General features: G+C 38.4%; 1 protein-coding gene across 1 annotated transcript; it reads right to left on the reverse strand.

The window, feature by feature from the left end:
* Positions 1-6,726: 6,726 nt before the first annotated feature.
* LOC138086260 (olfactory receptor 2L13) lies at positions 6,727-7,662 on the reverse strand. Its single transcript, XM_068981055.1, has one exon. The coding sequence runs from the start codon at positions 7,660-7,662 to the stop codon at positions 6,727-6,729; it is 936 nt and encodes a 311-aa protein (XP_068837156.1).
* Positions 7,663-18,170: the final 10,508 nt, after the last annotated feature.

The raw sequence follows: 18,170 nt of genomic DNA on the forward strand, positions 1-18,170 counted from the left end.
CTGGTTTGATTCCTGGGTCAGGAGGATCCCTTGGAGAAGCAATCTTCTATCAAAATGTGTGGGGTTTTTTGTTGTTGTTCTTCTTCTTCTTTGTTTGTTAAGAGTTGGGGTATAATTGCTTTACAATGCTATGTTACTTTCTGCCATACAACAAAGTGAGTCAGTCACATGTATACATATATCATCTCCCTCTTGGGCCTCCCTCCCACCCCCTCCTCCAATCCCGTCCTTCTAAGTCACTACAATTTAAGAAAAAAAAAAAGTGAAAAACACACATTTGGATAGAAGGTTTCTGCTAGTCATGAGGAACAGCTTAGTTAATGGTATTAGTGCTTTCCTAAGTATGGGAAGACCCAAGGATTCAGGTTCATTTAAAAAAAAAAAAAAAACCTCTTGAAAATACCTATGCAAAGATCTGTTCTGCAATCTTCCTGGAGAACAGAACGCCTCATCCTGACTTTCACTCTAAGTTCTTTCCAGGGTATGCTGTAGACCAGCAACTGCCATGGCTGACGTCAGGATTCTTATAGATCTGTACGGTGAACAACATCTTTTCCCTTTTTTTTTTAAAACAATTCCCTTCCCTTTCAGTTTCATTTTGACCAAAGTTTTGGAGGGATTTTGTGCTAAATATGTTCCATGGCATCAAGAATGCTCATTCTCAGGTGAGGGGAAGATTTCACAGATAGGCCACTCAAAGTGCTATTACTGGACCAGCCCCTGTTAACTGTAACCAAAAGCCTTCAAATTGCCTGGAACTTACCTAATATCTGTTATGATCTAAGAAATGGTTCCCTCTTGTTGCTTCTTCCCAGACCTAGAGTTACGCAGTTACTGTCACTGATATTATATAACTAAGCTCAGTCACTCTGTCATGTCCAATTCTATAGTCTATCATGACTATAACTCACCAGGCTCCTCTGTCCATGGGATTTTTCTCACAAGAATAGTGGAGTATGTTGCCATGCCCTCTTCCATGGGATCTTCCCAATCCATGGTTTGAATTCACATTTCCTATGTCTCCTGCATTACAGTTGGATTCTTTACAGCTGAGCCACAGGGGAAAGCCCATTATATATAGCTATATATTTGATTAATTGTTTCAACTTGCTTAATCATTAATTCTCTCTGAGGCTCAGTGACTCATTTGCCAATGCAGGAAACAATATTTATGTCCAATAGATAGAAATGTAAATAATATAGATTGCAACATTAATATGGTCAATAAGTAAATATTTAGGCTAAGAAACTTGTTGGGTGTGGCTCAGTATCTCCCCAGGTTGTCTGACCAGTCTGTTCTGCACCAATCACTGTCTTTAAGGGAAATTCTATATTGGCGTTACACATACATGTTCAACAAAGATGCCTGCATGCACAAGGTGAGTGAAGCTCATCAAGACCCCTTACAGGATATAGAAAGGAATGTTATTATTTAAGAAATTTCATGACTGGCACCAGAATGAGAAAATCTTATCTTTATGGTTGAGCAGGTTTTTCTGCCATTAGAGAGGTCTGGTTAACTCATGATGCAGATGAGAAAACAAGGCACAGTATAGGAAATTCAGTTAAGTTCAGTCACTCAGTCGTGTGCAACTCCTTTTGACCCCAGTGGACTGCAGCACAGCAGGCTTCCCTGTCCATCATCAACTCCCTGGGCTTACTCAAACTTATGTGCATCAAGTTGGTGATGCCATCCAACTATCTCATCCTCAGTCGTCCCCTTCTCCTCTCACCTTCAATCCTTCCCAGCATCAGGGTCTTTTCAAATGAGTCAGTTCTTCACATCAGGTGGCCAAAATATTGGAGCTTCAGCTTCAGCATCAGTCCTTCCAATGAATATTCAGGACTGATTTCCTTGAGGATGGACTGGTTGGATCACCTTGCAGTCTAAGAGACTCTCAAGAGTCTTCTCCAACACCACAGTTCAAAAGCACCAATTCTTCAGCTCTCAACTTTCTTTATAGTCCAACTCTCACATCCATACATGACTACTGGAAAAACCATAGCTTTGACTAGATGGACCTTTGTTGGCAAAGCATGTCTCTGCTTTTTAATATGCTGTCTAGGTTGGTCATAACTTTTTTTCCAAGGGGCAAGTGTCTTTTAATTTCATGACTGCAGTTACCATCTGCAGTGATTTTGGAACCCCCAAAAAATAAAACTTCTCACTGTTTCCATTATTTCCCCATCTATTGGCCAAAAGTGATGGGACTGGATGCCATGATCTTAGTTTTCTGAATGCTGAGTTTTAAAAAGCTAACTTTTTCACTCTCATCTTTCATTTTCATCAAGAGGTTCTTTAGTTCTTCTCTGCTTTCTGCCATAAGGGTGGTATCATCTGCATATCTGAGTTTATTGATATTTCTCCTGGCAATCTTGATTCCAGCTTGTGCTTCATCCAGCCTGGCATTTCTCATGATGTACTCTGAATGTAAGTTAAATAAACAGGGTGACAATATACAGCCTTGATGTACTCCTTTCCTGATGTGGAACCAGTCTGCTGTTCCTTGTGCAGGTTAACTGTTGCTTCTTGACCTGCATACAGATTTCTCAGGAGGCGGGTCAGGTGGTCTGGTATTCCCATCTTTTAAGAATTTTCCACTGTTTGTTGTGATCCACACAGTCAAAGGCTTTGGCATAGTCAATAAAGCAGAAGTAGATATTTTTTTCTGGAATTCTCTTGCTTTTCCTATGATCCAGCAAATGTTGGCAATTTGATCTCTGGTTCCTCTGCCTTTTCTAAATCCAGTTTGAACATCTGGAAGCTCATGGTTCACTTACTGTTGAAGCCTGGTTTGGAGGATTTTGAGCATTACTTTGTTAGCATGTGAGTTGGGTACAAGAGAATGGCAAAGTGTAGAAAAAAATTTCTACATTTAAACTTCTCTTTTCTTGCCTGAAAATGTGAATATTTATTTCATCAGTGGGTGTATTAGTTGCTCAGTCATGTACGAATCTTTACAACCCCATGGACTGTAGCCCACCAGGCTCCTCTGTCCATGGAATTCTTCAAACAAGAATATTGGAGTAGGTTGTCATTTTCTTCTCTAGGGGATATTTTAGACCCAGGGATCAAACTCAGGTCTCCTTCAGTGCAAGCAGATTCTTTACCATCTGAGCCATCAGGTAAGCTCATCATTTCATCAGTATGGTTAATGAAATATTTGGCCATTGGTGAATCAACTCTTGTTCACCTCCTCATTCTGGGGCTCTAGGGAGTAAGACTTAAAGTTTCAACCCTTTAGTTACAAGTTTTACTCCCCTTGCAACCAGATACTTAGAGCCTTTTTCAAAGTTACCTCGTTTACATAACAAACTTTATTTAACAAGAATATTATTTACAAGCTCTATAAAGCTTTATTTTACATAACTTTATTTACACAAGAGCAGACTACTGTATTTTTAGTCCCTTAAGAAACTCTGTGTTTTAGGGGCTCTGTGCCAGGAATGGAGGAAATGAAGATCAAATATATGTATCTTTTTGTAAATAAAAAAATTAACAAAACTCATATCAAAATGACAAGACTCTTATTCATGCAGGGTAATGCAGAGGCTACGAATTTAAACTCTGATTCAAAGAAAACTATTTTCCAAATTGAGACTTACTATTCCTAGCTCTATGACCTGATGGAGGGTTTATTGCTGCCCCAAACCTCCCTGTGCTCACTCAAAAGTGGAGAAAATAACAGAATCATAGTATTGCAGAAGCAGTTATAATTGCTAAATATTAACTGGCATTTTTTTCTTAAATATTACTATATTCAATGAGCTTAAGTATAAAAGGAGACAAGTATGGACATAGACAAGAATAAGATTCAGTAAAATATGTTACCATAAGCACTGCCATCAGAGAAAAAAGACAGTCTCTAAAACAAATGCACTTATTTGAGGTCTTAGAAAAGCAATTTGGGTAACACAGATTTCAGCAGTAAACAAAACAGGGACCAGTTCTGGAGTCAAAGATTTTCTTTTCTTTTTTTTAAAGGAAAAATAGAGTACAAGAGGTTTCACAAGTTGTTTGCCAAGAGCTACAACCGGAGGCTATTATTTTTTCTTTTACAATTTATTCCCTTGCGAAGACATTTCCCTCATTATTAAGAAAACCACATTTTTGTACAGTTATCAGAAATATCTTTCTCAACAATAGTTCTTAGAAGGCTCTTCCCCAGCAAGTAACATGTTAATTTGCCAGTTATCAGGGTTAGCACAGTACCATATCATAACAGACAGAGTCCTGATATACAAAATAGAGTTACTACTGACAAGTACTTCCATAGCACTATAGGAGTGCAGGTGTGGGAGTGGAAGATATTAACTGGATAAGATGATGAGAAGAAAATGTTGTGTTATATATTAATAAAAGTGTAACTCAGATTGGCAGTCTTAAAAAAAAAAAAAAAATCTGAAGGCTTCCCTGCTGGTCCAATGTTTAAGAATCTGACTTGTAATGCTGGGAACACCGGTTCAATCCTTAGTCTGGGAAGTTACCACATGCTGCAAAGCAACTAAGCCCATGCACCACAACTATTGAAGCCCTTGCATTCTAGAGCCTGTGCTCTGTAACAAAAGAAGCCAACACAATGAGAAGCCAGCACGCTGAAATTAGGGAGTAGCCCCCACTTGCCGCAACTAGAAAAAGCACCTGCACAGAAATGGAGAGCCAGTATAGTAAAAAAATAAATAAACATTTTAAAAAGGTGAAGAAAAACTTTCCAGAAGTGGGAAATAACCCAAGCTAAATTTCAGATGCGGAAAGGAATAGACGGCTACAAGGGCAAACTGGAGGTCTAAAGGAATTCTGGCACTACGTCTGTAGGCTGGATGTTAGACGCAGGTAAAGGTAGATTTGATATGCATTTTAAAAGCACCTGAATTCCATATATATGCATTAGTATACTGTATTGGTGTTTTTCTTTCTGGCTTACTTCACTCTGTATAATAGACTCCAGTTTCATTCACCTCATTAGAACTGCTTTTGGACTCTGTGGGAGAGGGAGAGGGTGGGATGATTTGGGAGAATAGCATTGAAACATGTATAATATCATATATGAAACAAATTGCCAGTCCAGGTTCGATGCATGATACTGGATGCTTGGGGCTGGTGCACTGGGATGACTCAGAGGGATTGTACGGGGAGGGAGGAGGGAGGGGGGTTCAGGATGGGGAACACATGTATACCTGTGGCGGATTCATGTTGATGTATGGCAAAACCAATACAATATTGTAAAGTAACTAACCTCCAGTTAAAATAAATAAATTTATATTTTAAAAAAATATAAATAAATAAATAAAAGCACCTGAGCCTGAACTTGAGATTAGAAAGTTTTGTGAATACAATAGTAAATCAAAGATTGTGGAATGAAAGTTTCATATATATATATTTTAGGAAACTAACTCGATCAAGAAATTCTAGAATATATTTTATAATTAAAATGGACTTGAGTCATGAAAACACTTGAGAAGAAATTTAATTTAAATTTAATTTAAAATTTAAACACTTGAGAAGAAATTTAATTTAAAAAGACCAGGAAAAGATCCTATGAGCTTAAACTTGGGCAGTAAATTGAGAATTTGTGGGAGAGGGACTCCTCTAAGCCTTTTTTCCCCTATAATCATTAAAACTAACTCCTACATAACCCCAGTCATGGAGAGACATGAAATAACTTAAGTGTGTTAGTAAAACACCAGTAGCAAAACTTTCGTTAAACACAACATTATGACATATTAGCATAGAATTTCAATGTGTATAAGCTCACATTCATATTTTACATGTTACCACTGAAATCTGAGACATTGCTTTCATTTTATATGTTGCATGCTGTAGCTCCTCAGTTCTTTGTTTCCCTGGATTAAGTAAATGACTTTGTCAAATACAAATTTCTTTAAGGTCATTTAAATACATACTTTTCTTAATTTGAATGTAGAATAAAACTGTTGATTATTCTCACAATTCTACAAAGGTCACTTAATCTCTATATATTTATTGAAATCTGAAAAATTCTAAGCCAAATAAGACCCCTCAAAATAGTATCATAAAGGATATTACATTATGATGGACTCTGGAAGTTAATTACAATCAAAATAAAAGATTTAAACAGGTAAAAAAAAAAAAACCTCATAAACACACTAGTAAGCTTGCTTTGCTTGTTACTTAATGTCCCACTATCGATATCTTATATATCACAAATATAATTTTATACACTACATTTGAAACATTTGAAAACATTTGATTGCATGTTCTAGGCCTGCGTTTTCCAACACAGTAACCACTGGCCTTATGTGGCTAATGGGCACTTAAAAATGTGTCTAGTCAAAAATTGCAATGGCCTATAAGTATAAATATAAGGGCTATAAAGACTTAGAATGAAAATAAGGTAATAGATTGCATCAATAAGTTTGTATCAATCGCATGTAGAAATGATAATGTCAGTATGAGTATATTATTATGTGATATATGTACATGTATGTGACAAATATATTGCATAATATTTTACAATAATATGTCATTAATATCAATGTTCTTAATCTCAGTATTGATTATAACCTTGGGATTAAGTAAATACATTATTAAGATTAATTTCACTTTTTAAATGATCCTTAGTAGCTATATTTTAAGTGAAAATTTTAAATTACAGAATAGCTCATATATTTCTATTAGATAGTAGTGCTCTAGGGTATTCTAATCACCATAGAGAGAATAAAGGAGGGTAAAGAGAGCCATAGTTATTACTTTGTAAAAGAGAATATCCCAAACTCTCTTGTCATGGCCCCCAGGACTTCCTTATTCCTCAGACTGTAGATAATGGGATTGAGCATGGGGGTGAGGATGGTGTAAAAGACTGCCAAAATTTTATCTTCTGCTGGTGAGCGGAGATTCCTGGGCCGAAGATAAGTGTAGACAAAAGGTGCATAGTAAAATGTCACTACAGTTAAATGTGTTGAACAGGTGGTGAAGGCCTTTTTTCTTCCATCTTTTGAACGCATATGGTAGACAGCAAAAAGAACTCGGCCATAGGAAGCAGTGATGCCAAGGAAAGGAAGGAGGAGAAAGAGGCTTGTGCTCACAAAAACCATGTACTCATAGACGCAGGTGTCCATACAGGCCAGAGGCAACATAGCCGGGACATCACAGAAGAAGTGATCAATGGCCCTGGACTGGCAGTAAGGAATATGGAGGGCATAGACTGTGTGTGCCAGGGAGTTGAGAGACCCCAAGATCCAAGATCCCATAATCATCTTCACACACATCCTTTTGCTCATGCGGATACAATAGTGCAGGGGGTGGCAGATAGCCACATAACGATCGTAGGCCATTGAGGCCAGGAGCAAGCCTTCAGAACATGCCATGGTCAGGAAGAAGAAAGATTGCACTCCACATCCCAGGTAGGAGATGCCTTTCTGGCCGGAGAGAAAGTTGAACACCATCTTGGGGACAGTGGTGGAGAGGTACATTAGATCCATGAGGGAGAGCTGGCTGAGGAGAAAGTACATGGGTGTGTGGAGCCGGGGATCCAAACGTATGAGGTAAATCATGGCTGAGTTACCCACAGAGGCTAGAAAGAATATGAGGATGATAAGAAGTAGGAGAAGCCGACCAGTTTGAGTTGGGAGGAACAACCCCAACAAAATGAAATCATTGGAAGTGTGATTCCATTTCTCCATGAAAACGTATTGCTTTAACTCTCTTGAAAGACTAACAAAGACAAAAAGAAAAAGAGCATAAAACATGAAATGAAACAGGAGCATAAAAAGGAACATTTATTAATGTTTACTTAGAATGAATTGTTTTTCGGTCATTACTGAAACTTTTGTTGAATCAATTTCAATATCTGAATTGAATGCTTCACTTCCATTTTTCTCTGGTAAGCATCTTATCAAGTGATCTTTAAGTTTAAAATCTAGTATCATAGCCAGCAAAGATAAGCAAGGTAACTAAAGCACTCATTTCTGTATAACTCCCAGCCAGGCTCATCGCTCACAATTTAACAAGTCACACAAATCCCTGCCTTCCCAGTGTCCGTTGGGTTGCTGCAACATATTCACCAAAGTAATTGACTTATGTGACTCGGGGACTTTCTATATGCTTAAATTCTAGGTCTTCAATTAGCCCTGTTTTTGAGCCTGTGTGGCTGCTTCAAACTTCTAGTTGTTTAAATATTTCAAGTTTCCTAATTGGTAAATGTGTTGCTCTGTGTACCGTGCCTTATTCAACACAACAGTGTAATCATTGCTCTTTTGAAAAAGATTTGGCTTAACTTCATATAGACCAAAGCACACTGAAACTGGAGAAGACAGTTACTATTTTTCTTTACTTAATTTGCCACACAGTAGATGGCAGTAGAGTCCTAGCAATGGAAAACTTTCACTTGGAAGAAAGTTAAAGTGAAGTTGCTCAGTCGTGTCCGACTCTTTGCGACCCCATGGACTGTAGCCTACCAGGCTCCTCCCTCCATGGGATTTTCCAGGCAAGAGTACTGGAGTGGGTCACCATTGCCTTCTTCAAGGGATCTTCCCCACCCAGGATTGAACCTGGGTCTCCCGCATTGTAGGCAGACCCTTCTACCATGCCACCAGGGAAATCTCACTTGAAAGAGGGTATGAGCGAAAAACAGCTACAAATCGTAGCTTACTGTCTTTAGACCTAAGTGTTTAAATCAAGAAAGGTAATATATTACTTATAATTTTAAAAATCAAGAAGAGGTAAAAATGAATAAACTTTCCTTTCTGGAAACTTTCCCAACTTTTTATGTCTACACTTTTCCTTGGAAATTTTTATGTGTAACTCAAGTCAGACACAACTTAGAGACTGAAAACAATATTTTATGAGCTTCCCCAGTGACTCAAGGGGTACGTAATCTTGTAACACAGGAGACACAATTTCGATCCCTGCTTTGGGAAGATCCCCTGAAGGAGGAAATGGTAGCCCACTCCAGTATTCTTACCTGGAAAATCCCATGGACAGAGAAGCCTGATGGGCTACAGTCCATGGGGTCACAAAGAGTCAGACATGACTGAGCACACGCACTCGGCCTGGCCTGCAGATGCACCAGAGAATTTCCTTCCTTTTCTTTGGTCACACAGCTCCTGGAGCTCAGCTTCGATTTAGGCCTTAGCTCTGCTTGTACGGCTTCCCTAGTGGCTCAAAGGATAAAGCATCTGCCTGCAATGCAGGAGACCCAGGTTCGATCCCTGGGTTGGGAAGATCCCCTGGAGAAGGAAATGACAACCCACTCCAGTATTCTTGCCTGGAGAATCCCATGGACAGAGGAGCCTGGCAGGCTACAGTCCACTGGATCGCAAAGAGCTGGACACGACTGAGCGACTTCACTCTGCTTGCACAGTGCCCTCTGGCGTCTGTTCCCCACCCAGACAAGACGTGATGAAAGCAGCGGTCAGGTTAGGGCTCTCATGCTCATTCAGGCCAGGGAGAGGAAGATACATGGTAGTCACCATGCGGGTGTGTGGGGAGTGCCTGTAGTAACAGAGGCTGACAGGCAGAGGCCTCCAACATTTTATAGCTTCTTTCTCTCTATGTGTCTTGTTAATTATGGGGACTTCCCAGGTGGCTCAGATGGTAAAGCGTCTGCCTACAATGCCTGAGACCCAGGTTCAATCCCTGGGTCGGGAAGATCTCCTGGAGAAGGAAATGGCAACCCACTCCAGTATTCTTGCCTGGAAAATCCCATGGATGGAAGAGGCTACAGTCCATGGGGTTGCAGAGAGTCGGACACGACTGAGAGACTTTCTTTCACTTTCACTTTCATGTTAATTATGGCCATTTGTACATTCTCAGCTTCTCAAACACATAAACTGTGAATGCAGTATACTTCTTTCATTTTTAATATGTTTTATACTTCATTTACTCAGCTTAAGTGACAGATAGACTGTATGCTTTCTTTTGTGTTGTTCCATCTGAAGAAGACTCTTAATGCCATGTTATGTCAAACATTTAGATAATGTTGATTGGGCTATTACTCTTTTAAACAGTAAGGAACAAGACTTAATGGTTTGTTGCAATTATTCCTGTTTCATAACTTAAAATCAACTGTTAGTTCATGTAACTTTCGTCAGCATGAATAATATTGTGAGAAAAAAACAAAAAACTTACCATAGAGAAATGGGAAAAAAAAATATGTATATCTGTTTAGTTGGCAAATGCTAGCAATAAAAAATGCATAATGGCACAAAAGAGGTACACAATATCATTGTTGCTAGAAGAGATCCTTATTGTCAAATAGCTCCTTATTGCCAAATTCAGACTTAAATTGAAGAAAGTAGGGAAAACCACTAGACCATTCAGGCATGACCTAAATCAAGTCCCTTATGATTAGACAGTGGAAATGAGAAATAGATTCAAGGTATTAGATCTGATAGACAGAGTGCCTGAAGAACTATGGGTGGAGGTTCATGACATTGTTCAGGAGGCAATGATCAAGACCATCTTCAAGAAAAAAAAATCCAAAAGGGCAAAATGGTTGTCTGAAGAGACCTTACAAATAGCTATGTAAAGAAGAAAAGCAAAAGGCAAAGGAGAAAAGGAAAGATAAACCCACTTGAATGCAGTTACAAAGAATAGCAGGGAGAGATAAGAAAGCCATCCCCAGTGATCAATGTAAAGAAATAGAGGAAAACCATAGAAAGGAAAAGACTAGATATTTCTTCAAAAAAAAATAAAGATACCAAAGGAACATTTCATGCAAAGATGGGCTCAATAAAAGACAGAAATTATGGACCTAACAGAAGCAGAAGATATTAAGAAGAGGTGGCAAGAATACACAGAACTGTACAAAAAAGATCTTCATGACCCAGATAAGCATGACAGTGGGATCACTCACCTAGAGCCAGACATCCTAGAATGTGAAGTCAAGTGGGCCTTAGGAAGCATCACAACGAAGAGAGTGGGTGTGATGGAATTCCAGTTGAGCTATTTCAAATGCTAAAAGATGATGCTGTGAAAGTGCTGCACTCAATATGCCAGCAAATTTTGAAAACTCAGCAGTGGCCACAGGGCTGGAAAAGGTCAATTTTCATTCCAAACCCAAAGAAGGGCAATGCCAAAAATGTTCAAACTACCACATAATTGCACTCATCTCACACACTATCAAAATAATTCTCAACATTCTCCAAGCCAGGCTTCAACAGTAGGTGAATCATGAAATGTCATAAGCTCAAGTTGGATTTAGAAAAGGCAGAAAAACCAGAACTCAAATTGCCAATATCTGTTGGATCATCATAAAAACAAGAGAATTCCAGAGAAACCTCTACTTCTGCTTTATAGATTACGTCAAATCCTTTGACTGTGTAGATCACAACAAACTGTGGAAAATTCCTCAGGAGATGGGAATACGAGACCACCTTACCTGCTTCCTGAGAAATCTGTATTCAGGGCAAGAAGCAACAGTTAGAACTGGACATGGAACAATGGACTGGTTACAAATTGGTAAAGGAGTATGTCAAGGCTGTATCTTGCCACCCTGCTTATTGAACTTACATGCAGAGTACATCATGCGAAATGCCAGGCTGGATGAAGCATAAGCTGAAATCAGGATTACCGGGAGAAATATCTATAACCTCAGGTATGCAGATGACACCACCCTTACGGCAGAAAGTGAAGAAGAACTAAAGAGCCTCTTGATGAAAGTGAAAGACGAGACTGAAAAAGCTGACCTAAAACTCAACATTCAAAAACTAAAATCATGGCATCCGGTTCCATCACTTCAACGCAAATGGATGGGGAAACAATGGAAACAGTGACAGACTTTATTATTTTGGGCTCCAAAATTGCAGGTGGTGAGTATAGCCTTAAAATTAAAAGAACTCCTAGAGGAGAACATAGGCAAAACACTCTCCGACATAAATCACAGCACGATCCTCTATGATCCACCTCCCAGAATTCTGGAAATAAGAGCAAAAATAAACAAATGGGATCTAATTAAAATTAAAAGCTTCTGCACAACAAAGGAAACTATAAGCAAGGTGAAAAGACAGCCTTCGGAATGGGAGAAAATAATAGCAAATGAAGCAACTGACAAACAACTGATCTCAAAAATATACAAGCAACTTATGCAGCTCAATTCCAGAAAAATAAACGACCCAATCAAAAAATGGGCCAAAGAACTAAACAGACATTTTTCCAAAGAAGACATACGGATGGCTAACAAACACATGAAAAGATGCTCAACATCACTCATTATTAGAGAAATGCAAATCAAAACTACAATGAGGTACCACTTCACACCAGTCAGAATGTCTGCGATCCAAAAATCTGCAAGCAATAAATGCTGGAGAGGGTGTGGAGAAAACGGAACCCTCCTACACTGTTGGTGGGAATGCAAACTAGTACAGCCACTATGGAGAACAGTGTGGAGATTCCTTAAAAAATTGCAAATAGAACTACCTTATGACCCAGCAATCCTACTGCTGGGCATACACACCAAGGAAACCAGAATTGAAAGAGACACATGTACCCCAAAGTTCATCGCAGCACTGTTTATAATAGCCAGGAGATGGAAACAACCTAGATGTCCATCAGCAGATGAATGGATAAGAAAGCTGTGATACATATATACAATGGAGTATTACTCAGCCATTAAAAATAATTCATTTGAATCAGTTCTGATGAGATGGATGAAACTGGAGCCGATTGTACAGAGTGAAGTAAGCCAGAAAGAAAAACACCAATACAGTATACTAACACATATATACGGAATTTAGAAAGATGGCAATGATGACCCTGTATGCAAGACAGCAAAAAAGACACAGATGTGTATAACGGACTTTTGGACTCTGAGGGAGAGGGAGAGGGTGGGATGATTTGGGAGAATGGTATTGAAACATGTATACTATCATGTAAGAATCGAATCGCCAGTCTATGTCCGATGCAGGATACAGCATGCTTGGGGCTGGTGCATGGGGATGACCCAGAGAGATGTTATGGGGAGGGAGGTGGGTGGGGGGGTTCATGTTTGGGAATGCATGTACACCCGTGGTGAATTCATGTCAATGTATGGCAAAACCAATACAGTATTGTAAAGTAAAATAAAGTAAAAATAAAAATTAAAAAAAAAAAATTAAAAGAAGCTCGTTCCTTGGAAGAAAAGCTATGACCAACCTAGACAGCATATTAAAAAGCAGAGACATTACTTTGCAGACAAAAGTCCATCTAGTCAGAGCTATGGTTTTTCCAGTAGTCATGTATGGATGTGAGAGTTGGACTATAAAGGAAAGCTGAGCTCTGAAGAATTGATGCTTTTTAACAGTGTTGTTAGAGAAGACTCTTGAGAGTCCTTTGACCTTCAAGGACATCAAATCAGTCAATCCTCAAGGAAATTGGTCCGGAATATTCATTGGAAGGACTGATGCTGAAACTGAAATGCCAATATTTTGGTTAACTGATATGAAGAATTGACTCATTGAAAAGGACCCTGATACTGGGAAAGATTGAAGGTAGGAAGAGAAGGGGATGGCAGAGGGTGAGATGGTTGGTTGGCATCACCAACACGATGGACATGAGTTTGATCAAGCTCCAGGAGTTGATGATGGACAGGGAGGCCTGGCGTGCTGCAGTCCGTGGGGTCACAAAGAGTAAGATACGACTGAGCAACTGAACTGAGCTGAACTGAGAGGCAATCCTAGATATCATCTGCTTTTTAAAATTTTCTAGAAATAAAAAATAATAACCTAACAGTTAAGAACAAAGGATAGTCACCATCATTAAAGTACACTCATTTCTTAAAAACAATATTCACTTATTTTTAAATTTACAACAGTGCTTCTAGGCACTGAGCTGTTTTGTTAATTAAAACACAATTCTACAACCAAAAGTTAAATTTTAGTAAGTGAAAAAACAGTAAAGCAACAAACTCAATGTTGTTATCTGTTGTTATATAATGGTTAGTACGACAAATAAAAATATCTAGGGTAAAGAAATAAAGATATATATGACAGAACTGAAAAAGTAAATAAATAAACAAACCCAGCAGTAGGCAATATTAAAGAAAGTCTGGTTAAAGAATTTTCAACTCAGAGTGAACGACAGGTAAAATGGAATATCTATTTTGTTTCTCAGAACAATACCAATGAATTCAGGGTTTTTGATGTGTAGAACATTAGGGCATTTGTGTAGGAACTATTATACTATTATAGGAGCTTGCATTTTAAGTCAGACATGACTGAGTGACTGAACTGAAGCCCTGGGAAAATCAGGACAGTTGTTTACCGATTTAGGGATAGGGTATTACTTGATGAATCATCCTTTCTCTGCACCCTTACATAGTGACTATTGCATAGTGGCTTTCAACATTTTATCTGTCTGATAAAATGAATGGAAGCATTGCCTAAAAAGTAAATTAGTGTGATACTCATAAAAGGTAGCCAGTTCAGTTCAAAAATCAGTCTTTAGTAAATGCGGCTTGGAAATTAAGAGAATAGTCTCATAGGGCACTTTCCTCATTTCTTCATTTAATCCAGGTCTAAACTCAGGGGAGGAAAAATACCAAACAGTCCTCCTAGGCCGTGTGTTTCCAACAGCAAGTGCTATACAAACAGCTCTAGCTCTGTTAACGTATTGTATGGCCCAGTAATTTTGTAGAAAGACACATAAGTATGTTGATTCTATGCTGTATGAATTAGAGCTCAGAGTACCATAAAGATATTTTGATGATAGCTACAACACCTATTTTTCTTTCTAAACTAAAAACTGACATTTTGTTAGACAACAGAAACCAACAGTTAATTTCAATATTCTGTAAATATGGAACTTGAAGCTTTTAGGACATGGATCACAGAAGCTGGAACTCAGGGTCTCTTTTTGTTGATACCCAATAGATTTCTTTATTGGGTATGGACTTTACTTAATGCACCAAAGTTACATGAAACAATACTCTTTGGTTATATTATAACTTGGAGAATATTGTCCCTGAGACTACAGTTGGGCCTACAATGAATGCTTCTGTTGGTTATTTTAAGAATCATATCTCTGACATTCATAGAGTTAAAGGGAAAAAAGAATTTCAACTTACAGAATCTGCTATATGTAAATGTGTCAGTGTCAGGGTCCTGAATTTATTTTTGCAAAAGTTACATATCAGGGACCCTTTAAAAAAGTCTTGTAGACAGTCAGTCCAAGACCAGTAAACAAATTGTCTGAGCCTCAGCTAACTTAATTCCCACAACTTTATAGGACAACTCTGAAGATGGACCTAAACAGACTCTGTGTTCAGCAAGCACAGAGATCCTCAGTCAGTGTCATTCTTATTTGTCCATTCTATATCTTAATCATTGAGAAATATCATATAGAGAGAAAGAAAATGTCTTAGTTAAGGTAACACATCACTCCAGAGCCACACGTAATATATTTCTATCCAGTACATATTACTTCTTTTTACATTTTTATAATTCAAGTTCACACTTTACTTTTCCAATTTGCTTTGAAGCTGCTTATTCTCTGTGCAGAACAAAATATTTTCCTAAGACAGGAAAACCATATCTTCAAATTTACTCCCTAGTAACCCAAATCAACTCAATTCTATAAAAATACTATGACTCACCTTTTCTGAAGTTCTTGCATATTTTGAGAGAGAATGTAGCCTTATAATGGCACAATTTCTTGCTATCAGTACATTGAATTATTTAAAATGTTTAAGCACCAAATTTTACTAACATTGCTTCTTGGGCTAGGCTACAAGATCATGTCATTGGTTAAAAGTGTCTACATCAAATCAAAACTCTCTGTCTGACATAAGAATCTCTGCTTTATAAAACTATGGCCATTTTTGGAGAAGGCAATGGCACCACACTCCAGTACTCTTGCCTGGAGAATCCCATGGACAGAGGAGCCTGGCAGGCTGCAGTCCATGGGGTCACGAAGAGTCAAACATGACTGAGTAACTTCACATTCACTTTTCACTTTCATGCATTGGAAAAGGAAATGGCAACCCACTCTAGTGTTCTTGCCTGGAGAATCCCAGGGACAGGGGAGCCTGGTGGGCTGTCGTCTATGGGGTCGCACAGAGTCGGACACGACTGAAGCTACTTAGCAGCAGCAGCAGCAGCATGGCCATTTTTAGCTTCCTTTTGTCCAAGACTCACTGGAATTAGAAAACAACTTAACTGTCTAGTGAAATATTTTTCCATTTGCATAGGTATTGGTTAGTTAAAGCAACTTTCTTTCCTATTACCTGTTTCAGTAAATACAGACTAACACATTTTATACTTAGTTCCCTCTGATCCTACTGTTGGAAGACAGAAAGGTAAGTTGTAACACTTTATATGCAGACTGTCACATCATCAACTCTTTAGACATTTCTCTCTCTCCTGTAATTGATCCCCAGTGTCCAAGTCCACTGTGGCCAAAATCTTGGAAATTTAGTTGACTTTGCTTATTTGAAGATGAACTCAGTTCTGCACCTAGAGAAAAAAGAGTCAACTCAATTGATGTTGCATTCCCAGAATCCCAAAGAAGGATGAACTTCATTATTCCAAAACTTGACTTAATATCTGTGAGATGTCACATCATGTATGTTAAAATTTTGTAAGTTAGAAATCTACAGACTGAAGAGTCGCAGATAGTACTTATTGGTACTTGGCTGAATAATAGAAACAGTATCAGAGACAGTTTTCCTGCCTGTTTGAGCAAACTCTGGGAGATAGTGGAGAACAGGGAAGCCTGGTGTGCTGCAGTTATGCGGTTGCAGAGTCAGACACAATTTAGTGACTGAACAACAACAGAGGAAATTATTGGTGATTGTGACTAAACTAAATTTTGCTATGTCAAAATACTTACTTCCTTTTATTGAGGAATAGATAAGTGATACATGAAAATATTACTCCAGTCAGCTGTTCTACGGAAGTGGAAAGTTAGAGGTGGTGCAATACAATAAGAATTTAGACACACCTCGAATTGCCAAAGCAATCTTGAGAAATAAGAATGGAACTGGAGGAATCAACTTGCCTGACTTCAGGCTCTACTACAAAGCCACAGTCATCAAGACAGTATGGTACTGGCACAAAGACAGACATATAGATCAATGGAACAAAATAGAAAGCCCAGAGATAAATCCACACACATATGGACACCTTATCTTCGACAAAGGAGGCAAGAATACACAATGGAGTAAAGACAATCTCTTTAACAAGTGGTGCTGGGAAAACTGGTTAACCACTTGTAAAAGAATGAAACTAGATCACTTTCTAACACCGCACACAAAAATAAACTCAAAGTGGATTAAAGATCTAAATGTAAGACCAGAAACTATAAAACTTCTAGAGGAGAACATAGGCAAAACACTCTCCGACATAAATCACAGCACGATCCTCTATGATCCACCTCCCAGAATTCTGGAAATAAGAGCAAAAATAAACAAATGGGATCTAATTAAAATTAAAAGCTTCTGCACAACAAAGGAAACTATAAGCAAGGTGAAAAGACAGCCTTCAGAATGGGAGAAAATAATAGCAAATGAAGCAACTGACAAACAACTGATCTCAAAAATATACAAGCAACTTATGCAGCTCAATTCCAGAAAAATAAACGACCCAATCAAAAAATGGGCCAAAGAACTAAACAGACATTTTTCCAAAGAAGACATACGGATGGCTAACAAACACATGAAAAGATGCTCAACATCACTCATTATTAGAGAAATGCAAATCAAAACTACAATGAGGTACCACTTCACACCAGTCAGAATGTCTGCGATCCAAAAATCTGCAAGCAATAAATGCTGGAGAGGGTGTGGAGAAAACGGAACCCTCCTACACTGTTGGTGGGAATGCAAACTAGTACAGCCACTATGGAGAACAGTGTGGAGATTCCTTAAAAAATTGCAAATAGAACTATCTTACGACCCAGCAATCCCACTGCTGGGCATACACACCGAGGAAACCAGAATTGAAAGAGACACATGTACCCCAGTGTTCGTCGCAGCACTGTTTATAATAGCCAGGAGATGGAAACAACCTAGATGTCCATCAGCAGATGAATGGATAAGAAAGCTGTGGTATATATACACAATGGAGTATTACTCAGCCATTAAAAATAATTCATTTGAATCAGTTCTGATGAGATGGATGAAACTGGAGCCAATTGTACAGAGTGAAGTAAGCCAGAAAGAAAAACACCAATACAGTATACTAACACATATATACGGAATTTAGAAAGATGGCAATGA

Source organism: Capricornis sumatraensis, chromosome 9 (assembly GCF_032405125.1).
Source record: "Capricornis sumatraensis isolate serow.1 chromosome 9, serow.2, whole genome shotgun sequence".
Lineage (NCBI taxonomy): Eukaryota > Metazoa > Chordata > Mammalia > Artiodactyla > Bovidae > Capricornis > Capricornis sumatraensis.